Source organism: Juglans microcarpa x Juglans regia, chromosome 3D, assembly GCF_004785595.1.
Source record: "Juglans microcarpa x Juglans regia isolate MS1-56 chromosome 3D, Jm3101_v1.0, whole genome shotgun sequence".
Classification (NCBI taxonomy): domain Eukaryota; kingdom Viridiplantae; phylum Streptophyta; class Magnoliopsida; order Fagales; family Juglandaceae; genus Juglans; species Juglans microcarpa x Juglans regia.
The window spans coordinates 38,833,310-38,851,298 of NC_054598.1; the positions used below are offsets into that span (position 1 = coordinate 38,833,310).

Genomic DNA, 17,989 nt, shown 5'->3' on the forward strand with positions numbered 1-17,989 from the left:
TTTTTAACACATTACAAATTTGCAAACTCAACCTAAAGGTTAAAATTTAACCATAGTTAGCATCTAGGTTCCAACTTATTATAAAATATAGTGCATTAGGGTTAACAAAAAAAAAGTAAAATATTAACCCAACCCATACTTGCTTGTTTTATTTTTTTTATTTTTTATTTGGCTCTCTCTTTAATATTGTTATTATTATTATTATTTTTATTATTATTATTCTTTTAAAGTTATTTGGGCATCTGAGAATTCCTCTCATGTTCTTGGGATGTTTTGACAAATAGGTGACTCTACACAGTGATGGTCTTCTCGGATTCCAAATTTCTTCATGTCAGAGACTTTTTTCCAAAGGGTATTTACTAAATTCTCCATTTTTCAATTTTCCCTCAGAAAGAGCAAATTTTACTGATAAATTTCTGTACCATCTTGGAAAATACGGAATCTAGGGTTTTGTTTGGAAAGTACTGAATGATTTAGAATATAAATGGTGCTACTAAAAATTGACCGTTACTCTGATTCCTCTGCTCCTGTAGATCCACGGCCAACTTTTTGCTCATTTGATCTTTTGAGTTCTCTAAGTTGGTGAATTCAGTTTGTGAACCGTTAACGCTTCCCTAGTTTTTTCCTGTTACTTTCTTTTTGAATTTATCTTAATATTATTTATTGAAGGTTTTGTGGGAAAATGAACGTGTTAGGGAAAAAAGCGAGTTTTTATGTGCTACATTTCGTGGGCATTCTGCATGCTGGCTATAATTCTTTATGAATGAGTTTCTTGCTTGTTGTTTCATATAATTCTCAGTCTTTTTAAGGTAATTATCGTAGCTATAAATTGTGTGGCGTTGAGCATAGAATATTGGGTATACTACTGACGCACCGATTCTCAGTCTCACTTTCTGAATGGTTTTGTGATCTTACCCAAAATATTATGAACAAAACGAAAAGCAGATTCTTTTTGCAATAACTTATTTCTTCGTATTTCTGTTTTGTGTTGCATGGTGAAAATACTTTTATCGGAATAAATTAATTTTGTCATTTTTTCTTCGTAATTTTGATTCAGTTATGGGTTTTTTTATTTTAGTTTAATTTTCTCTATGTTTAAGAATGGTCATTTTACTTGATTAGACTGTTCTGATCACTGATGGACTATCAGATTATCTTCTATAAAGGCATTGTGGACGCAAGAAGGCTTGTTGTATAAAGGTGGGGTGTGGAGTGTAGAATCATGGATGTTAGGGTTTAACCATTGCTCTGAAAAAAATTGTTGATTAAGTTATTTAAACAGATACCAAAACTTCTCTGATGTTGTCTTCCTCGTATGTACTGGTGTCACTACATTGTAGGGGTTTTGGGATCCTTGGAAAACAAGTGGTTAATTTGGATGGGGATCGGTAATACAGTTCCTCCTATAGTCGATGACTGTTATTGACTACGTGAGATTGGAAATTCCAAAAACATGCATCAATAAGAAAGATGTACTTTGCTGATTCGAAATTATCAAAAAAGGAAGGGGGGGGGGGGGGGGGGGTTGTGCAAATTATGACAATGGATTGGAGGTAATTGGGAACATTGCCCTAGATAGGAATGCCTGGTTAAAAGGATCAAAGTAGCTGACCCAAATTACCTGGGATTAATGTATGGTTTTGTCAAGCTGAAAATGCATACATTTACAAGATTGATTGACCTGTATGTTTCCTGACCCACCCGTGGATAGCCCAAGTGATGAGGGCGAACTTGTGCGCATGAGCCCCATGTCACAGGTTCGATTCCCCTTGGGATCAAACTGCGATTTAAGTGAGAGGGTGGCGGTGGGTTGTTGTGCTAGTCTCCGGGGGTTTAGGTTCCATGGGCGAGTCCTAAGAGCTCTACCATGGAATGGTTTCCCCCTCATAAAAAAAAAAGAAAAAAAAATGTTCCCTGGACTTTTTTGGATATGGGTTGCGCAGTAGATATTGCAGGTTGAGTGAAACAAAACTTAGGAGCGTTATCTGGTGGTTTATTTATATAAATGTTCTCTTTGTTCTGTACCTGAAAACACCCAAAACAATGTCCACATGTAAAAAATCTGGGGAGCTAGAGGTAACTATTTTAAATTACAACCTTCATGTCTCTGCTTGCAACTGATAGACCTCCACCACAAACTATGGGTATACTAGGTTCATTTGATTATTAGATGACAGACACTCTTTTGACCACCAAAAGAAATGCTTAAATAGTCGATTTTTTTTTTTTCTTTTTTTTTGGGGGGGGGGGGGGGGGGGGGGCTCTGAGAGGAGATGGATAGAGAAAGCTACTCTCATCTATCAAGCGAAACTTATCTGCATCTCCCACTGTCTTATGTTTCTACAATTCCATGACAAGAGCTGTGGAGTTTAATGCATACATGGAATTTGATTTGGTTCCTTCTTGGTTATTGTTTTTATTTTATGCTCTCTCTCTCTCTCTGTATGAGTATGCATGTGTCCGTGTCAACTGGCTGCCATTTTTGAGTTATTATATGTTTTCACACTCTTAAATGTTTTGGTTCAATAATTGGAACAATTCTATAGCCATGTCCACTGGCGTGTCATGGGCGTAAGTCATAGATAACCACCTTACACGCTAAGTTGCTATGACCCAAATTTAACTTTTAAATATAAAGATTTAGTAATGAGTGCTTAAGCTTGTCTGTAGATCAGGGAAAAAGTGTTATTTGAAGAAGGCTAGATGTACATTGTCGCCTATGTGGAGCTGCATTCAACCTATGCTTTTGGACAAGTATTGTTAGTAACTTGTATTACTGATTTACTGCATCATTTATTTAAATGATACTAATATTTTGTGCTCATCTTCAAGTTCAACAAAGTAGAATGGTTTGCTTGTCCTAGCCATTTGGTTTTATGGAATTCAAATTCAGTTACTGAATAATTTGATCTGTGTCTTATTGTTCTTTTTGGAAGGATTTAAATTACTTGATTCATGTACTGTTGATCAAAATTTGACATGAATGTCTCTTTCTTAAATATAATAAACATTTAAATTTTTTGTTTAATTTTTGTTGGGGTTCAGGTTTCTAATTATTGAAGGTACTAGCTTAAGCAAAAGAGCACCAGATTTTTGAATCTGATATTTCTGGTTATAAATTGCGTATATTATTGGGTTTAGCAAGCTGAGGAAGAAAGTATTATGGAGTGCAATAAAGATGAGGCTGTCAGGGCTAAAGACATTGCAGAGAGGAAGTTTACAGAGAGAAACTATGCTGGTGCAAAGAAATTTGCTCTAAAGGCTCAAAATTTGTATCCTGAGCTTGAAGGGCTCTCTCAAATGTTGACAACACTTGACGTTTATATCTCTGCAGAAAACAAAATAGGTGGGGAAGCAGATTGGTATGGTGTACTTGGCGTAAATCCATTGGCTGATGATGAGACCGTAAAGAAGCAATACAGGAAGCTAGCTCTCACTCTTCACCCTGATAAAAACAAGTGTTTAGGTGCAGAGGGAGCATTTAAGTTGGTTTCCGAGGCCTGGAGTTTGTTATCGGATAAGGCTAAGAGATTGGCTTATAACCAGAAGAGGAACTTAAAAGGATTTCAGCAGAAAGCTTCAGCCTGGAGTGGTGGTCCATCAGGGCCACCCAGAACAAATGGATTTCATAATGTTACTAGTAATGTTGCTTCAACTGCAAGGAATACCCATTGCAATATTCGGGTGGGTCCTACTTCAGTTCCTCGTCCTCCGCATATCAAAACTGACACTTTTTGGACTGTTTGTAATCGATGCAAGACACATTATGAGTACCTCAGGATTTATTTAAATCATACTCTGCTTTGCCCAAATTGTCATGAGGCCTTTATGGCTTTAGAGAAGCCTCCACCTCCAAATGTCTTTAAGTCATCCAGTTGGACTTCTCGCCAAACACATCAGAACTCAAGACATCATGCTACAAGCAGTGACGCACATAATGCTGCTAGGAATTGTAAAACTGCTCAAAATTTGGAACCCGGGGATCTGCAGGTCTGAATTCATTCAATAACACTAACTTTCACTGGAATTCTTTCTCAAGAGGGGCTGATTTTAGTTGCACTGCTGCATCAACTTCTGCTGCTGCTCAAGCTGCAACTGTGGTTCAACAGGCTAGTGAGAGAGTGAAGAGAGAACGTGAGGATGCACGGTCGGCTGACAGCAAATGGGAGAGGAGTCATCTATACAAGGGAATGGGTAATTCTGCCCTTACAGGAGAGATGCCAATGAAGAAGAGAAAGCTAGATGACAGTTATGGAGGCTATGTGGCAAATCAAATGACCATGGGAAATGTAGGACCTGGCATGGGAGGTGCATCTGAATCAACCAAGGGTTATTCTGGAACAGAAAAGATCTATAGTTTTGCTGGCACACATAATAAGCCTAACAGTGAGAGAGAGTTGATGTTTTTTGAAACAAAGAACATGCTAATGGATAAGGCTCGGATTGAACTCCGCAAGAAACTTAAAGAATGGAGCTCATTAGCTGAAACAAATAATGCGAACAAAGAGAAGGAAAAGGTGAAAAACAGAGAGACCAAGAATCAACGGAGTGCGGTGAATGATGACACATATGACCTGCATAAGGAAGGTGAGTCAGATGTTAGTGGCAAAAGACAGCAAAACAAGAAGTCTCTGTCTAACTATACGGATGATGATACAGACCAAGATTCCGTTGCATCACTGTCAATCAATGTTCCAGATTCTGACTTTCACAATTTTGACCTGGACAGAACTGAAAGTTCCTTTGTGGATAACCAGGTCTGGGCTGCATATGACGACGATGATGGCATGCCTCGTTACTATGCTCGAGTTCACAAGGTGATCTCGTTGAAACCATTTAAGATGCGGATCAGTTGGCTTAACTCAAGGAGCAACAATGAATTGGGCCCACTACACTGGATAGGTTCCGGTTTTTCCAAAACTTGTGGGGATTTCAGGGTTGGCAGACAGGAAACTACCGAAACATTAAATTCTTTCTCTCACAAGGTTACATGGACAAAAGGAGCCCGTGGGGTCATTTGCATATATCCTATGAAAGGAGAAGTCTGGGCTCTTTATAGAAACTGGTCCTCGGATTGGAATGAGCATACATCTGCTGATGTCATACACAAATATGACATGGTGGAAGTGCTTGATGACTTTAACGTGGAACAAGGTGTGTCTGTTATTCCCCTTGTAAAAGTTTCTGGTTTCAGGACTGTGTTTCACAAGCACATGGACCCCATGGAGGTCAGAAGGATTCCCAAAGAAGAAATGTTTCGCTTCTCTCATCAGGTCCCTAATTGCTTACTGACAGGCCAAGAAGCTGATATCGCTCCAAAAGACTGCCGGGAGTTAGACCCAGCAGCTACCCCTTTGGAACTCCTTCAGGTTATAACGGAATCTAATGAGCCTGCATTGAAGAACTGTGTCGAGGAAGATGTGTTGCAGAGTATCCCAAAAAGAAATGTAAAGGAGACGGTGGGGAATGCTCAGACAAGTAACCAAGATGATAGAGTGGCAGCAAAGGATGACACGCTCACCAAAGATGATGAGAGATAGTGGTGCTTGGCGCTGATGGGTAAACGATGCTAAAAAAGCTAAGATTTCCTATTTAGGATGTGTTTCTCGCTGGATACACCCCTTTTTGAGTTTTTTTTTTCTTTTTTTGCAAGCCTGACCCATATTGTAGAAAATGCTTAATTGGCTATTCATGGATCAAAAGTGATCCAGAGTGTTTTGGTTTTCTAGCTGTACATTATTGGGACAGTTAAGTTTCACATGGATGGAAGCTCATGCATGACCATACTGAGTATCACCATCAGGTCTTTTTCTTCAAGCTATAGAAGATAAAAACGTTACAACCTTGACTTCATGGGCATTTCATGAGCCAGATGTGGATGCTTCTCACCCTACTCGATTTTGTTTCTAGTTTTTATATACAAGATGTATTTATACGTTTTTTGTACGAGATCTTAGAGATTTTTTACGTGATGGACTCATTTTGAAGTTTCCCTTTTCAATTTCCTGTAATCTGCAACAACCAGCTATGATCAATAGCCGTTTCTATATTTAACTGAGAAACAAGAAAAATGATTGATCTAGGTTATACTTTAATAACATCTTTTTGCTCGCTCCCTTCCCCATGGACAATCTCGGAAGATCAGCTGTTGTTGACTATATATGGGAATAATGAACTGTCGTTTGCTTTGATATTGGGGATCTTTGGATTTGCTTCAGGCACTCTTGCTGCATTTTGTTTGTGGCAACTTAGCTCGAGAAGTATGTTCCTTGCATTGTTTGACGCTTTCTTTCTTTTCCCACTACTGTTTAGGTTGCTTTCTTCTTCACAAGTACCTGGTCTTCTTCTAGCTTGTTCAGTCGGGCATGATTATTATTTAAAAGAAAATAGTGTTCTTAAAACCAATCTCAACAACTCTTACTTGATCACTGTATGGTACTGCACATTGTTGTTCCAGTCACTTTCTTCTGGTTTGGATAGAACCCTTCCTCCTCTTCACTTCCAATAATTTCCTGACTAATGCTTTCATAAAAAAGTTTTACTTCCATATTTGTCACTCTTCCATGCATGGTTTATTTTTTCTTAAATCAAAGATGCATTAAAATTAAAATAGAGATACAAGAGGGGCCGGGGGATGAGGTGCACAATACAAAAATCTCGTTACAATGATTATTGTGCTCAAAAGGAGAGGTGGTAAAATAAAAAGAAACGGGTAATGAATGATAGATAGGGTTACATTCGAGTGCATTTCATAGGAGAACTCCACTTCCATTGCTTCCATTAGAGAAAAATATAAATATAGTAGAATAACTTGAGAAGGAAAAATTCGATCGTTTGCAATCCCTAATGAATATAGGTTATTGTTTTCGTGCGGTGGGAATGGAGTAGGGTTACACGTATTTTGAACATTTGAGGTCAAAAAATCTATTGGTGACATGCGTATAGTCGTTGGACTCACAATTGCAATGGTGTGCGGAAATAATGCCCGATGTGGGTGGTATATGAGCCGCACATGCATGCTTGGCGGGCGACGGTGTTTCTTGACCCTTCTTGTAGATCTATGTTTGATGAGTGCGGCGCTTGTACGGTTTTGGTGGCCTGAAATCAATATATGAAACATTTTTCGACCTAGTAGAGAAAGCAAGTCATCATGAGAAAATAAGAAAAAATCTATCTTTACGGCTATCTTAATTTCTTTCGAATCTTGGTTAATTCAACACTTAATTAGGAATAACTGTTAAAGCAAAATGCGTGTCTTACTTTTGCAATGAAACGCCCGCCCATTTTGTCTAGTAAAACCTCAAACGTCCTCGCAATATTATGAAAATAATATTAGAACTACTACTTTTTCCAGCATCAATCCCGCAATTTTGTTTCAGATTCTTGCAAGTTTCTTAGAAAATGCTCCAATTATGGTAAAAAAAAGACAATTTTGAGTCCCCTTATTCAGTTTCCTCTTGGACCCGGTTCGAATGAAGGCTTGACAAAAATATTCATTCTATTTTCTTGGTCAGAGACGAAAATCACTCCGAGCATGTGGGAAAAAAACGTTGCATTCAATGAATTTTCGTCAGCAAAAATAAAAAAAAATATTCCAATTATATGATCATTAATCTTAGCTGTATTTTTTTGTTCAACAATGAGAGTTGAAGTTGCGGATCCACGAAGAATATTGGGACCGTTTGTCCAATTTATTTTTTGGGTCGTTAGATCATATATATGATGATCAATTTAGTCCCTCGGTGTTATACATTTTATTGAAAACATCATAAGGATGTATTTGAGGTAGAAAAATTATATTAATCATCCTTGAATCTAGGGTAATGCTTCGTTGAATTTTTTGACAGAAGAACTAGCTGTTTTGGTAAGAGAAATATTAAATCTATATATAAATCTTATAAAAGAAAACTTACAAAATAACATAATTTAATATAAATGATTATTTGTAACGAAAATGATTATTTGTAACGAGAATAGACTCATGTCATCATGAAGTGCACTGAGATTATATAGGCTGATGTTATGGGTCTATTCTCATCACAAAGAGGAGATTGCATTTAACGCTTCCTCTACACTTGATTGTCGGCAGTTTCATTCGTATGGCGCCAGCTAGTTTAATCTCATTGTCAACTATGAGAAGATGTAATATTTGCCAACAACTTCACTGGCCTTGACATGATGTGTCCACAATCTCAACACCAAAGAAATCTATCGAGAATTGAATTTTCTATCCCGGAAGCATAGAATGGAGAGTGTGGTAATATTGGATTTTTGAACAAATTAATGTTTATCAGCAAAAAAAAAAAAAAATCTATTTTTAATTCATGATTCGTTGGGAAACTATTACAATAATTGTTTTTCGAATTTATGAATATTAGATGAGTGCTATAACCAGAAATGAATAATATAAAAATCATCTTACAAACTAACGTGGTTTTATGTGATCCGTCGTATCTATTTTATGATAAAAGTAACTTTACAATTTAACAAACTACATGATCAGTTTGTATGATTATTTTTGTATAATTATTTTATGGCTAGATTATTTATCCTTTGGAAGTCATCATCATGTATATATTTTTAATACCCATATTATTAATTGTAACGCGTTTTTGTGGTCAATAGTTCCCATCATGTAAATTCGGCAGAGACATTCACGCAAAGTGTCGTCAACATGAGACAAAGAATCTTAAATGAGGGGTAGTTTCTATATTTATTAAGGAGCATATGCATATGACACCATGCAAAGACCATGTCATGAGTTATTATACAATGCATTACAAAGGAAGTTTCATGGGCATTTACTTCATCTGCTGTCGAATTCAAAAGTTCTTTATCAAATTCAGAGAACTTGACCGATCCTTCTCCTTCTAGAACTACGTACCAACTCATATATATTTTGCTTCCACTCGCCTATATACGTTTGTTTCCTCAGAGAGGGTCCTAAAACTCTAGGCCGGCTGTTTGGGTAATCTGTCCCTTCCCTATTAATTCTTTGTGCATATTAGTCCTACCTAACCGGAGGCCGGAGGGTACCCTATTATATTTTGGGTGCAGCCGTCCCATGTTGACTGCTGAGACTATTGTAAATTTTTTTTATTTTATATTTTTTTAATATATTTAAATATTTTTAAAAAATAAAAAAAATATCAATATATTTAAAATCACTTTCTTAATCATTAAGTAAAAAAAAAATTTTTATCAAGTGATCAAATAGAGCGGTACAAATAGGTGGGCAAATCAATATTTCTCGTATATTTTTATTGGGTCTTTTTTTTTTTTCGGTTTTTGAATTTTATTTGTGCATATATGGATTTGTGACTCTTCAACCAATCAATGACGTTTTGCATTAAATTTAAAAATATAGCCACGTATAGAAATTAAAAAATAAATATTCTATTATTAGAAATAATAGTAAATTATGATATTAATTAGAATATATTTGACACAATCTTTGACCAGAATCCAAAGATGTGTAGAAAAAGATCTTTGATTTGACGAAAAGTTAAAAAATTTAATTGGTGATTCATTATTTTTGCGAACTACCGCTCAAATGTTATTCATAAACTTTCCGTTAAAAAAAAAAACAAACAATTTATTTTCTTGGCTTATGCATGTTTTTTTTTTTTTTTTTAATAGAGTAATGCTACATACAGTCGTAGAATATACAAGCGCTATACAATCATTTTTAAAAAAAAAATTAAGTTTACTATTTACTAAATTTTTTTTAAAAGAATTACTTAGACACTCACGACTGTAATTATCTTTTTTCTTTTTTATTATAAAACAGGCTTACATAAGGTTTTTAATTCAGCATTAACTTCCATGAAATGTCATGAATGGTAGGGTCAAGGCGGAATTCGAGTCTCCAAGACAATAGTACTATTAACGTGATTATTATAGTAGTATTTATTATTATTTTCTGTTTATTTTTTTATCATTATATATTTTGTAGGGTTAGAATGGGACAATGAGTACTGGACCCGTTACTAATTATTCTGATGAATTGTCATTGAATTATCATTTTCGCCCCTATATATATACACACAAAGATTCTCTTCATTTTACGCTCATTTTGATCCCTCAATTAATATTTTTAAAAAAATTCCTCCCTTAATTACAATCTTTACGCCAAAAAAAGGAAGATCTAGAAAGCAAATTAACATGGCCGCCTATATATATACATTAAAGTTATATACACAAAGTGGGGAAGTTAAAGTAATTTCAAGAACAAAATTAAGAAGACGCCATATTAATTAGACATATATATATATATATATGGAGCTATTTTGGTAATTTCAGGTTATAAATTATAATGAGAATTAAGGTTTTTATTTGGTGGAAGATGTAATGCAAATGCTCTGGGTATGTACGTACGTGTCTAGACCTTTTGGCACCTGTCCAACTTCCAAAATCCCCTAAACCCTATAAATAAACCCCACTTCCTTACAACCCTTCCTCCCTCCAATATCCTTCTCTTCTATCATCTCCAACCCATATTTTACATTCTGATCACATTCACCCAAACCCTCAAAATTCTCTCTTCTCTCTCCCCCTCCAAACTATAGCTAAGCTCGTAATTTGGTCCAGCTCCCTCCTCAACCAGCTGATCATCAGGCAGTAGTACCTGTTCAACAAGTTCAGTACATCAAGTTTTGCTCATATTATTCTTTCTCTGGTGAGTTTCTTTCATTTTCATCCTCACTTATCATGCACTGGCTTTAGACACAGGTTATGAATGGTTTTTCTATTTTTTTTTTATTTTTAACATAAAGAAAGAGGATTCGATCCTTGATTCTCTTAGTAAGAAACTAAAGTATTGTCAATTGATATAAAAGATCTTGACGATTTTTATAAATTCTAGATACCCATTATTTATCATTTCCAACTTTTTTTTCTTTTTCTTTTACATTTTCGTGCAATTTCTTTGTCTGTTACTGATATTTGGTACGGATTAATGATAGGCGAATAAGAGTTATTAAAAAGGTTATAATAGGCTATGTGTAGAAAATCTACTTTTAAAACTGCGGGTTTTAATTTGCGAAATAGGTGCACGCACGCCTTCTTCCCGGATATTCCACCCTCTTCCTTAACTACCAAGAACCTCTCCCTTTTGTTTTTCCGAATATTAAATACCCACGGAAAAAAAACTGCAAACACAAAAGGACATAGCGGTTGGAATTCTGTTTATGATTTGATGTCTCCTCACGCTACCAGTCGGCGATTGACTGTTTTGGAAACATTGGACCGTGATCGTGATATCCACGCGCCATTTTCGTAGGTGTGTTGTAAAGCCAGTTTCAGTTACTTGTTGCCTTTTTTTAATATAGTTTTTATGAGTCTATGGTGACGGCTAGTACACGTGTCCCCTTTAGGCCTACAAATTGACTGGGGCAAGATGGCCCAGTCTTCCCTTTCAGACGTACAAATCAAGCCCATGGTTTCCGGGATCTGGCCCAGTTTTCATTAGATTAAACAAGAAGTTGACACGTATAGGACAGGCCACTTGTACGGTTGAGATTCTGGGATCCACCGACTTATCCCTTTGTCCGGAGTCCGGACCCCTCCACCAGAGGTCAGGTCACTTTCCTGGAAAATGACTGGTACCTGAAAAACGGTTTTACATTTTATTAATTAATCATCATTATGCTTTAGGGATCCCCGACTTGTTTGGCCACCAAGAATTCTCATAATCTATTTAATTCTGAGCCACGGGTGAATATTTTTTTTTTTGTATATTTTCTTTTCCTCTGATTATACATATATATAATATATATAATTTCTTTTGAGCATATACCAAATATATATATATTATTTTTTATTTACTTAAAACATTATATCTAAATCAACGGCTCCAAATCCGCTGACAATTATAGCTAGCCAGGTGGCCTCCAGTTATTTGAACTGTCAAAAATAAAATATTGTGATCATAGACTTAATTTGGTTGGTCCATAATTAATTAGACATTAATATATATATATATATATATATATATATATATATAGGTCCACAAGTAATTAGAGTACCAAAATATATAATAATTAGGGCAGCATGCAGCATGGGCTACGCTTTCAAATTATATATTAATTAATTCAAATTGAGTTTTTTTTTCCCCTTTATTTTTTAACCGCATAGGAATAAGGAACCGATCCAGGAAGTATCCGAAATTAAATATTAAACACTTCACTTCCAGGTGGTTTCTTGAACTTAGTTTTCGAGGTACTTTTCCCATTAGTCTAAAGACTTACTGTTTCTTGACGTGTTCGCTTGTCAAAACCCTACTTTTCTAAAGATTCTGCATCCAACTAACACGTAATCTGTCTTTTGCACTTTTTTTTTGTCTGAGTAATCCTATTCATACAGTTTTCCAGTGTTCACACTTTCGGTTTTTCAAAGTCAAGCTAAGTATTATTATTTTTTCTCTTAAAAAAATAGTATTTATTTATTTTTATTAAAAAGACACAACACTTTGTCGCTTCGTTGGATACACGTGTTTTTCTGATACGTGTCATTTGGGTTTTTTTTTTTTTTTTTTTTCCACTGTGGAGGCCGCAGGCCACAGAGAGACATATTATATACAACCTTTGTTGCTTACTTTTTAACGGAGAGTTTTGTTTTTGGGTGATTATGGCTGTCGGAGTGAAAATCTAAGATGATTTGACAAGAATGGCTATAGCTAGCTGCTTTGATATCTTGTCTGTGTAAAGCTGAAAGCAAAGTGGTGCATGATGACTGGGTTAATTTGGCTATCGATCGATCTCAGCTTTCCGACCACTGTGTTTTCTTAATTTCTCGACACTTTTGGGAGGATTAGATCAAAGTGATAAAGACGGTGAAAGAGTCAATAACAAAGTGTATAAAGTACCATAAAGAGCAGTACTAGTCGTCTTTTGGTGTTGATCTCTCTCTATATAAAGGTTCTATAGACGGTTATGAAAGGGTCAATATTAACAAAGGGAAAGAGTAGTACTTTTCGTTTGGTATCTACAGATTATAGATAAAGTTGAGACAAAGTAAAGATCACTTTTTCTTTTGAGACTAGCAGCTTGTAGTAGTTATAATAATATTACTGATCAGTTATAAATCTATAAATTAATTAATAGATGATCATCATGATTTTCACAATTTTTTATATGATTGAGTAATGTTATACACCACACTCTCATCCAATTAAGTAAGATTTAATACATTCATAACTATTGGATGATAAAAAAATATCTAATAAATGATCATTCAATAGTGATAAATGTACTACAATATCTTACTTAATAGGATGAAAGTGAGATGGTAGTATAGTGTATAGAATTTTCCATATATATATATTGATGCAATCGCATATATATAAGGTGAGCTCATGATGACTTTTCTCATTAATTTTTTCCGAAGAAAATTATTTATCATTTAATAAAGTAGGAAAAACTCGCATGGGAGTCCTGATATCATAATCAATACCGACCTCGGGTACTATATATATGATCATATGTTGTAGTACTGTTGTTTCTAGGAACCTCCACTAGCAATTTAATCAAAATTCAATCTCCTTATAATTAGTGCCCTTTAATCAGTCCCTTGAGAGTGATATATATATATATATATATATATATAGAGTGTGAGAGAGAGAGAGAGATTAATATGATATTATTTTAATAATAATGATCAGTGGCCTGGCATGGTCATGAGGAGGATCAGTACTTGGATTGAGGTAAGGTGGTTTTTTTAAGTTTGATGTTGGGTACTAGCTAGTCTTCATGAATTAGACACTTCAACCCAATTTAATTCATGTCATTTTCATCCGAATCAGCTTTGACTGAAACCTTAGTAGGACAAAATTCTTTTAAATGTACGTGCCATGTAAAGTAAAGTCATTAATTAAATCTATACATCTTTTTCGAAATTAAAGTTGCTCGAATATCCGTTTTGTTTTCTTGCTGTTTCCATGTAGTACTTCTCCTTGGTGTTAAATATTTGGGAAACGAAAACGACCTAGCTAGCTCTTTTTCCTCCGTCCGTCTATTAGTTTTAACTTATAATAACTTTTTGATACAGTACTATATATAATTAATATATGGTTCATTCGAATTGAATTGTTTTAATTAAAAACATTACACGTGTAATGTTAGACAACCGACCTCCCTTAAAATTCTTTAGTTTGAAGATTATTTATATATCATATGGCATATTCTTAGAAAGAACCTACTTAATTTATGTAATATAATACCTCAAAGAGAACGATTAATTTATTTTTATTGTTTCGTAAAAAATATAATTATAATCTAGTATGCTCCAGGAGAAGCTTAATGACTTTTGGTACTAAAGCATATGCTGCATGATACGATGATCATTCCTGAGGGGCTCAATAACTAAGCTTATTAAAGTGTGAATTAATTAAATTGAAACTTATTGAGCCCTCTATACACTTTAATTGTTACTAATTAATCATTCCTGAGGGGCTTAACATTAATTCATTGACTTCGATGAGATACTAATTCATGGCAGATATGATGAAATTGATCGCACATGCAAGAAGATCAACACAAAGAGTACTCATGCAACAGCAGCACCATCAACTTGATGGCCGATTAATTAAGAACGTAAGACTGGTAGCTAGAAGGAACAAGATCAGCCTTAGATCACTGGTACTCATCATGAACACCTCCAATTTACTCATGTGGGGCCCACAAGAAATTGAAATGATGTCTATACATATATCATGAATATATATATATATAGATAGATAGATAGAGAGAGAGAGAGGTCCTTTTAATTTATATGGCAGCTAGACTCCAAAACCGGGCCGAATTATCAGTTTTGTCACGTCAACTTCTATCAATCGTTACATACACTAACACCCACAACCTTTTTTCTCCTGCCAAGTAGTCATGAAAAAATAAGAAGAAGAGCAGATTAGATTTCCTTGCTGTAAATTAATTATGTACACGCAAATGCTCAAGAAAAGTTTTCAATATGCCTAAACAGGGAATGGGACTCCAAAGATCAGCTTCCTACAAACAAAGGGTGCAACCTATTCAGAGAACAACGAAAGCCGAGAACAAAGGCCGTGATCTCTCCACAAACACGAGAACGCCGCCATTCCTGAGTGACCCTAACACAAATGATCCTGTAATATCTTTTGATTCAAGTTATAATTCTTGGGTGGTAAGTGTTAATTTTCTCCATATTCCTAGCTGATACAACTTATATATATATATATATATAGACACACATTACGAGATTATTATATATTTGCTAATTTATATAGGCGGAGCACCCATCTGCATTAGACTCATTTGACAGAATGATGAAAACCGCAAAGGGGAAGAGGATTGTCGTGTTTTTAGATTACGACGGGACGCTCTCTCCTATTGTAGATAATCCCGACCGTGCCTTAATGTCTGATGAGGTAAAATATTAATATAGCAGTCGCATGATTAATGTTTTAGAATTATTGTGAGATTGATTAGTACAAGAATAGTTTTAGAGGGAGAAACACCTAGTTTTTGTGAAACTTTTGATAAATAATTTGCTTGGATATTCTAATAATTGATTTAATTTACCTCCCTTTATATTTATTATTAATATTACAGATGCGCGCAGCAGTACGTGAAGTTGCAAAATATTTTCCAACAGCAATAATTAGTGGTAGGAGCAGAGACAAGGTAAATACAACATAACAGATCATCAGTCAGTACTTGATCATGCATGTATTTAATCATGCGTATCCTACTACATCGTACGTACGTACCATGGTCCATTGACCAAGTTTTTTTTTTGACCTTTTATCTTTGGTTCAGGTAACAGAATTTGTAAAGTTGAGTAATGTTTATTATGCTGGGAGCCATGGAATGGACATAATGGCCCCGCCAAGGCCAGTTAAGTCCGGTGCTGGCAATCACCAAACCACAGCCCTTCATAGAAAGGTTAGAAACGTTTTTTTTTTTCTTTTTCTTTTCTTCAGCAACATTCCATTTTTGTAGAAAGTAATTTTTGGGTTCCCATGATAACAAACATCATGAAAAAAAAAAAAAAAAAAAAAGAGGCTGGCATATATTTTTGAAGTGATACAATGGGAGATCAGTAGTTTCTGTAATCAGTTAATTAATTTGGATCAACGGGTAATTATATATATATATATAATTACATTCTTGTTTGCCCCATATATAATAACATGAATTTTCAATCTGTAGGAGAGTACTCATGAAGTTCTTTTTCAACCTGCTAAGAAATTCTTACCTGCAATTCAAGAGGTTAGCTAACTTTCATCTGATCATTTCTCCTAATTAATGGAGTACTGAACCAACTGCAAAGAAGATTATATATTCCAGTTCAGTTAGGTTGTGTACATGATCATGGGCTCATTAATTCGTACTATGCAATGTTAATTTATGTGTATATATATCTTGGTTTCAGTACTGCGTGCATATGGTACTAATTTTGGGGATATTCACGATGTTCCTGACAGATATTCACAATGTTAGAAGAAAAGACAGAGAAAATACAAGGTGTCAGGATAGAGGATAATAGCTTCTGCGTCTCTGTACATTTTCGGCAGGTTCGAGAAGAGGTATATAAGATTTATATAGATATATATATAGATATATATATATATTTATGTATATATAAATTTACCTAGAATAAATTTCGTTTAATAGCATGCATTAATTATTCCACAGATATTACTAGTATACTTGGATATGAATTAAGTGGGATATTTACAAAATAAAAATTGTTTGTTCATGATCAATCATATATAATATATATAATATGCAGGATTATGGCATCTTGGAAGAGAAGGTCAAGTCTGTAGTTGAAAAATATCCAGAGTTTCACCTAACTGAAGGCAAAATGGTACGTAGGGCAAAAGAAACCTCAATAAATCTTGATTTTCATATATATTTTCATTAATAGTATAAATCGCGTGTAAATTTTATTTTGCATCATGTATATTATATTCAGGTTTTGGAAGTAAGACCATCCATAGAATGGAACAAAGGCCATGCCCTGGAATACTTACTCGACACTTTAGGTTTTAGCAACTCCTGTGATGTCCTCCCTTTGTACATTGGGGACGATCGAAGTGATGAAGATGCTTTTAAGGTTTTTCTTTTTTCTTTTTGGTCCTAATAACTTCTATGCTGTCTGCAATCATGTTGAGATATATATGAATATTTGCGCGCAGGTCATTCGAAGTAGAGGACAAGGGTATCCAATCATTGTGTCTTCAACTCCAAAGGATACGAATGCTTTATACTCTTTGCAAGACCCCTCGGAAGTACTATCATTCTTGTTAAGACTAGCAAGATGGAAGAAAGCATCTTTTTCGAGCAGAACACTTCATGAATATGGTTTTTAGCTAAATGAAACAGATCAGATCATCGATCGCGAGCTGGTAATTAAGATGTTGCATGCAGCAAATCAAGAATTTTCGTTTTGTACATGGCAATTATATATGTAAAATTAGAAGGTTCATATATATGTGTTGAGAAAAATACATAAAGTTTCACTTTTTTTTTTGTGCTTTTGTGAAACTACCAGCTTCATGTATAATGTATTTCATGAGCTTCCATCGATCTTCTGAATTAATATATTGAGAGTACGAACGTAAGATCATATTTGATCTCATTCATTATACAGTACTATATATATAAAAGCTAATTTCATTATCGGAAATATTTTTAATCTATTATAACATATATATATATATATATATATATATATCTTATATATTAAAAGTGCCTATCCGCATATGAACAGTAATGAATAGTTTTTTTTTTTACACCATTCCGCATGTACCCCTCTATAACTGACTATAATTATAATTGTGCCCTTTTAGGTCTTCAATTTTACAGAAAAGTACAAAAATAGTTTACTATAATTACAAAGATTGCCATTAAAAATCCTTTGCCTTGTAGTATCTTCTACAGTTCTTTTACGTACAGACGGGAGATGTGATCGCGGGGGAGTTGTCTGCCGCGTCAGCCAGCCATTAAAA

At 34.8% G+C, this 17,989-nt stretch overlaps 2 protein-coding genes across 2 annotated transcripts; both read left to right on the forward strand.

The window, feature by feature from the left end:
- The first annotated feature begins 213 nt into the window (after positions 1-213).
- Positions 214-5,972, forward strand: LOC121255949. The gene is given in 3 exon segments (XM_041156518.1): positions 214-352; positions 3,046-3,987; positions 3,990-5,972. Coding segments are annotated over 2 exon segments (2,376 nt in total). The 5' UTR covers positions 214-352; positions 3,046-3,162; the 3' UTR covers positions 5,541-5,972.
- Positions 5,973-10,476: 4,504 nt separating this feature from the next.
- LOC121254113 (probable trehalose-phosphate phosphatase 4) lies at positions 10,477-17,565 on the forward strand. Its single transcript, XM_041154075.1, has 11 exons — positions 10,477-10,678; positions 14,497-14,636; positions 14,977-15,156; positions 15,260-15,400; positions 15,585-15,656; positions 15,792-15,917; positions 16,185-16,244; positions 16,460-16,561; positions 16,768-16,845; positions 16,954-17,094; positions 17,177-17,565. The coding sequence occupies exons 2-11, from the start codon at positions 14,499-14,501 to the stop codon at positions 17,348-17,350; spliced, it is 1,212 nt and encodes a 403-aa protein (XP_041010009.1). The 5' UTR covers positions 10,477-10,678; positions 14,497-14,498; the 3' UTR covers positions 17,351-17,565.
- Positions 17,566-17,989: the final 424 nt, after the last annotated feature.

Excerpts from the sequence above, each read along its gene's own strand:
- LOC121254113 (XM_041154075.1), top strand. The coding sequence starts at position 14,499 with ATGATGAAATTGATCGCACATGCAAGAAGATCAACACAAAGAGTACTC. Across the intron at positions 15,157-15,259 it reads CAAGTTATAATTCTTGGGTG|GCGGAGCACCCATCTGCATT; the intron begins GTAAGTGTTAAT and ends TAATTTATATAG. Across the intron at positions 17,095-17,176 it reads GTGATGAAGATGCTTTTAAG|GTCATTCGAAGTAGAGGACA; the intron begins GTTTTTCTTTTT and ends ATTTGCGCGCAG.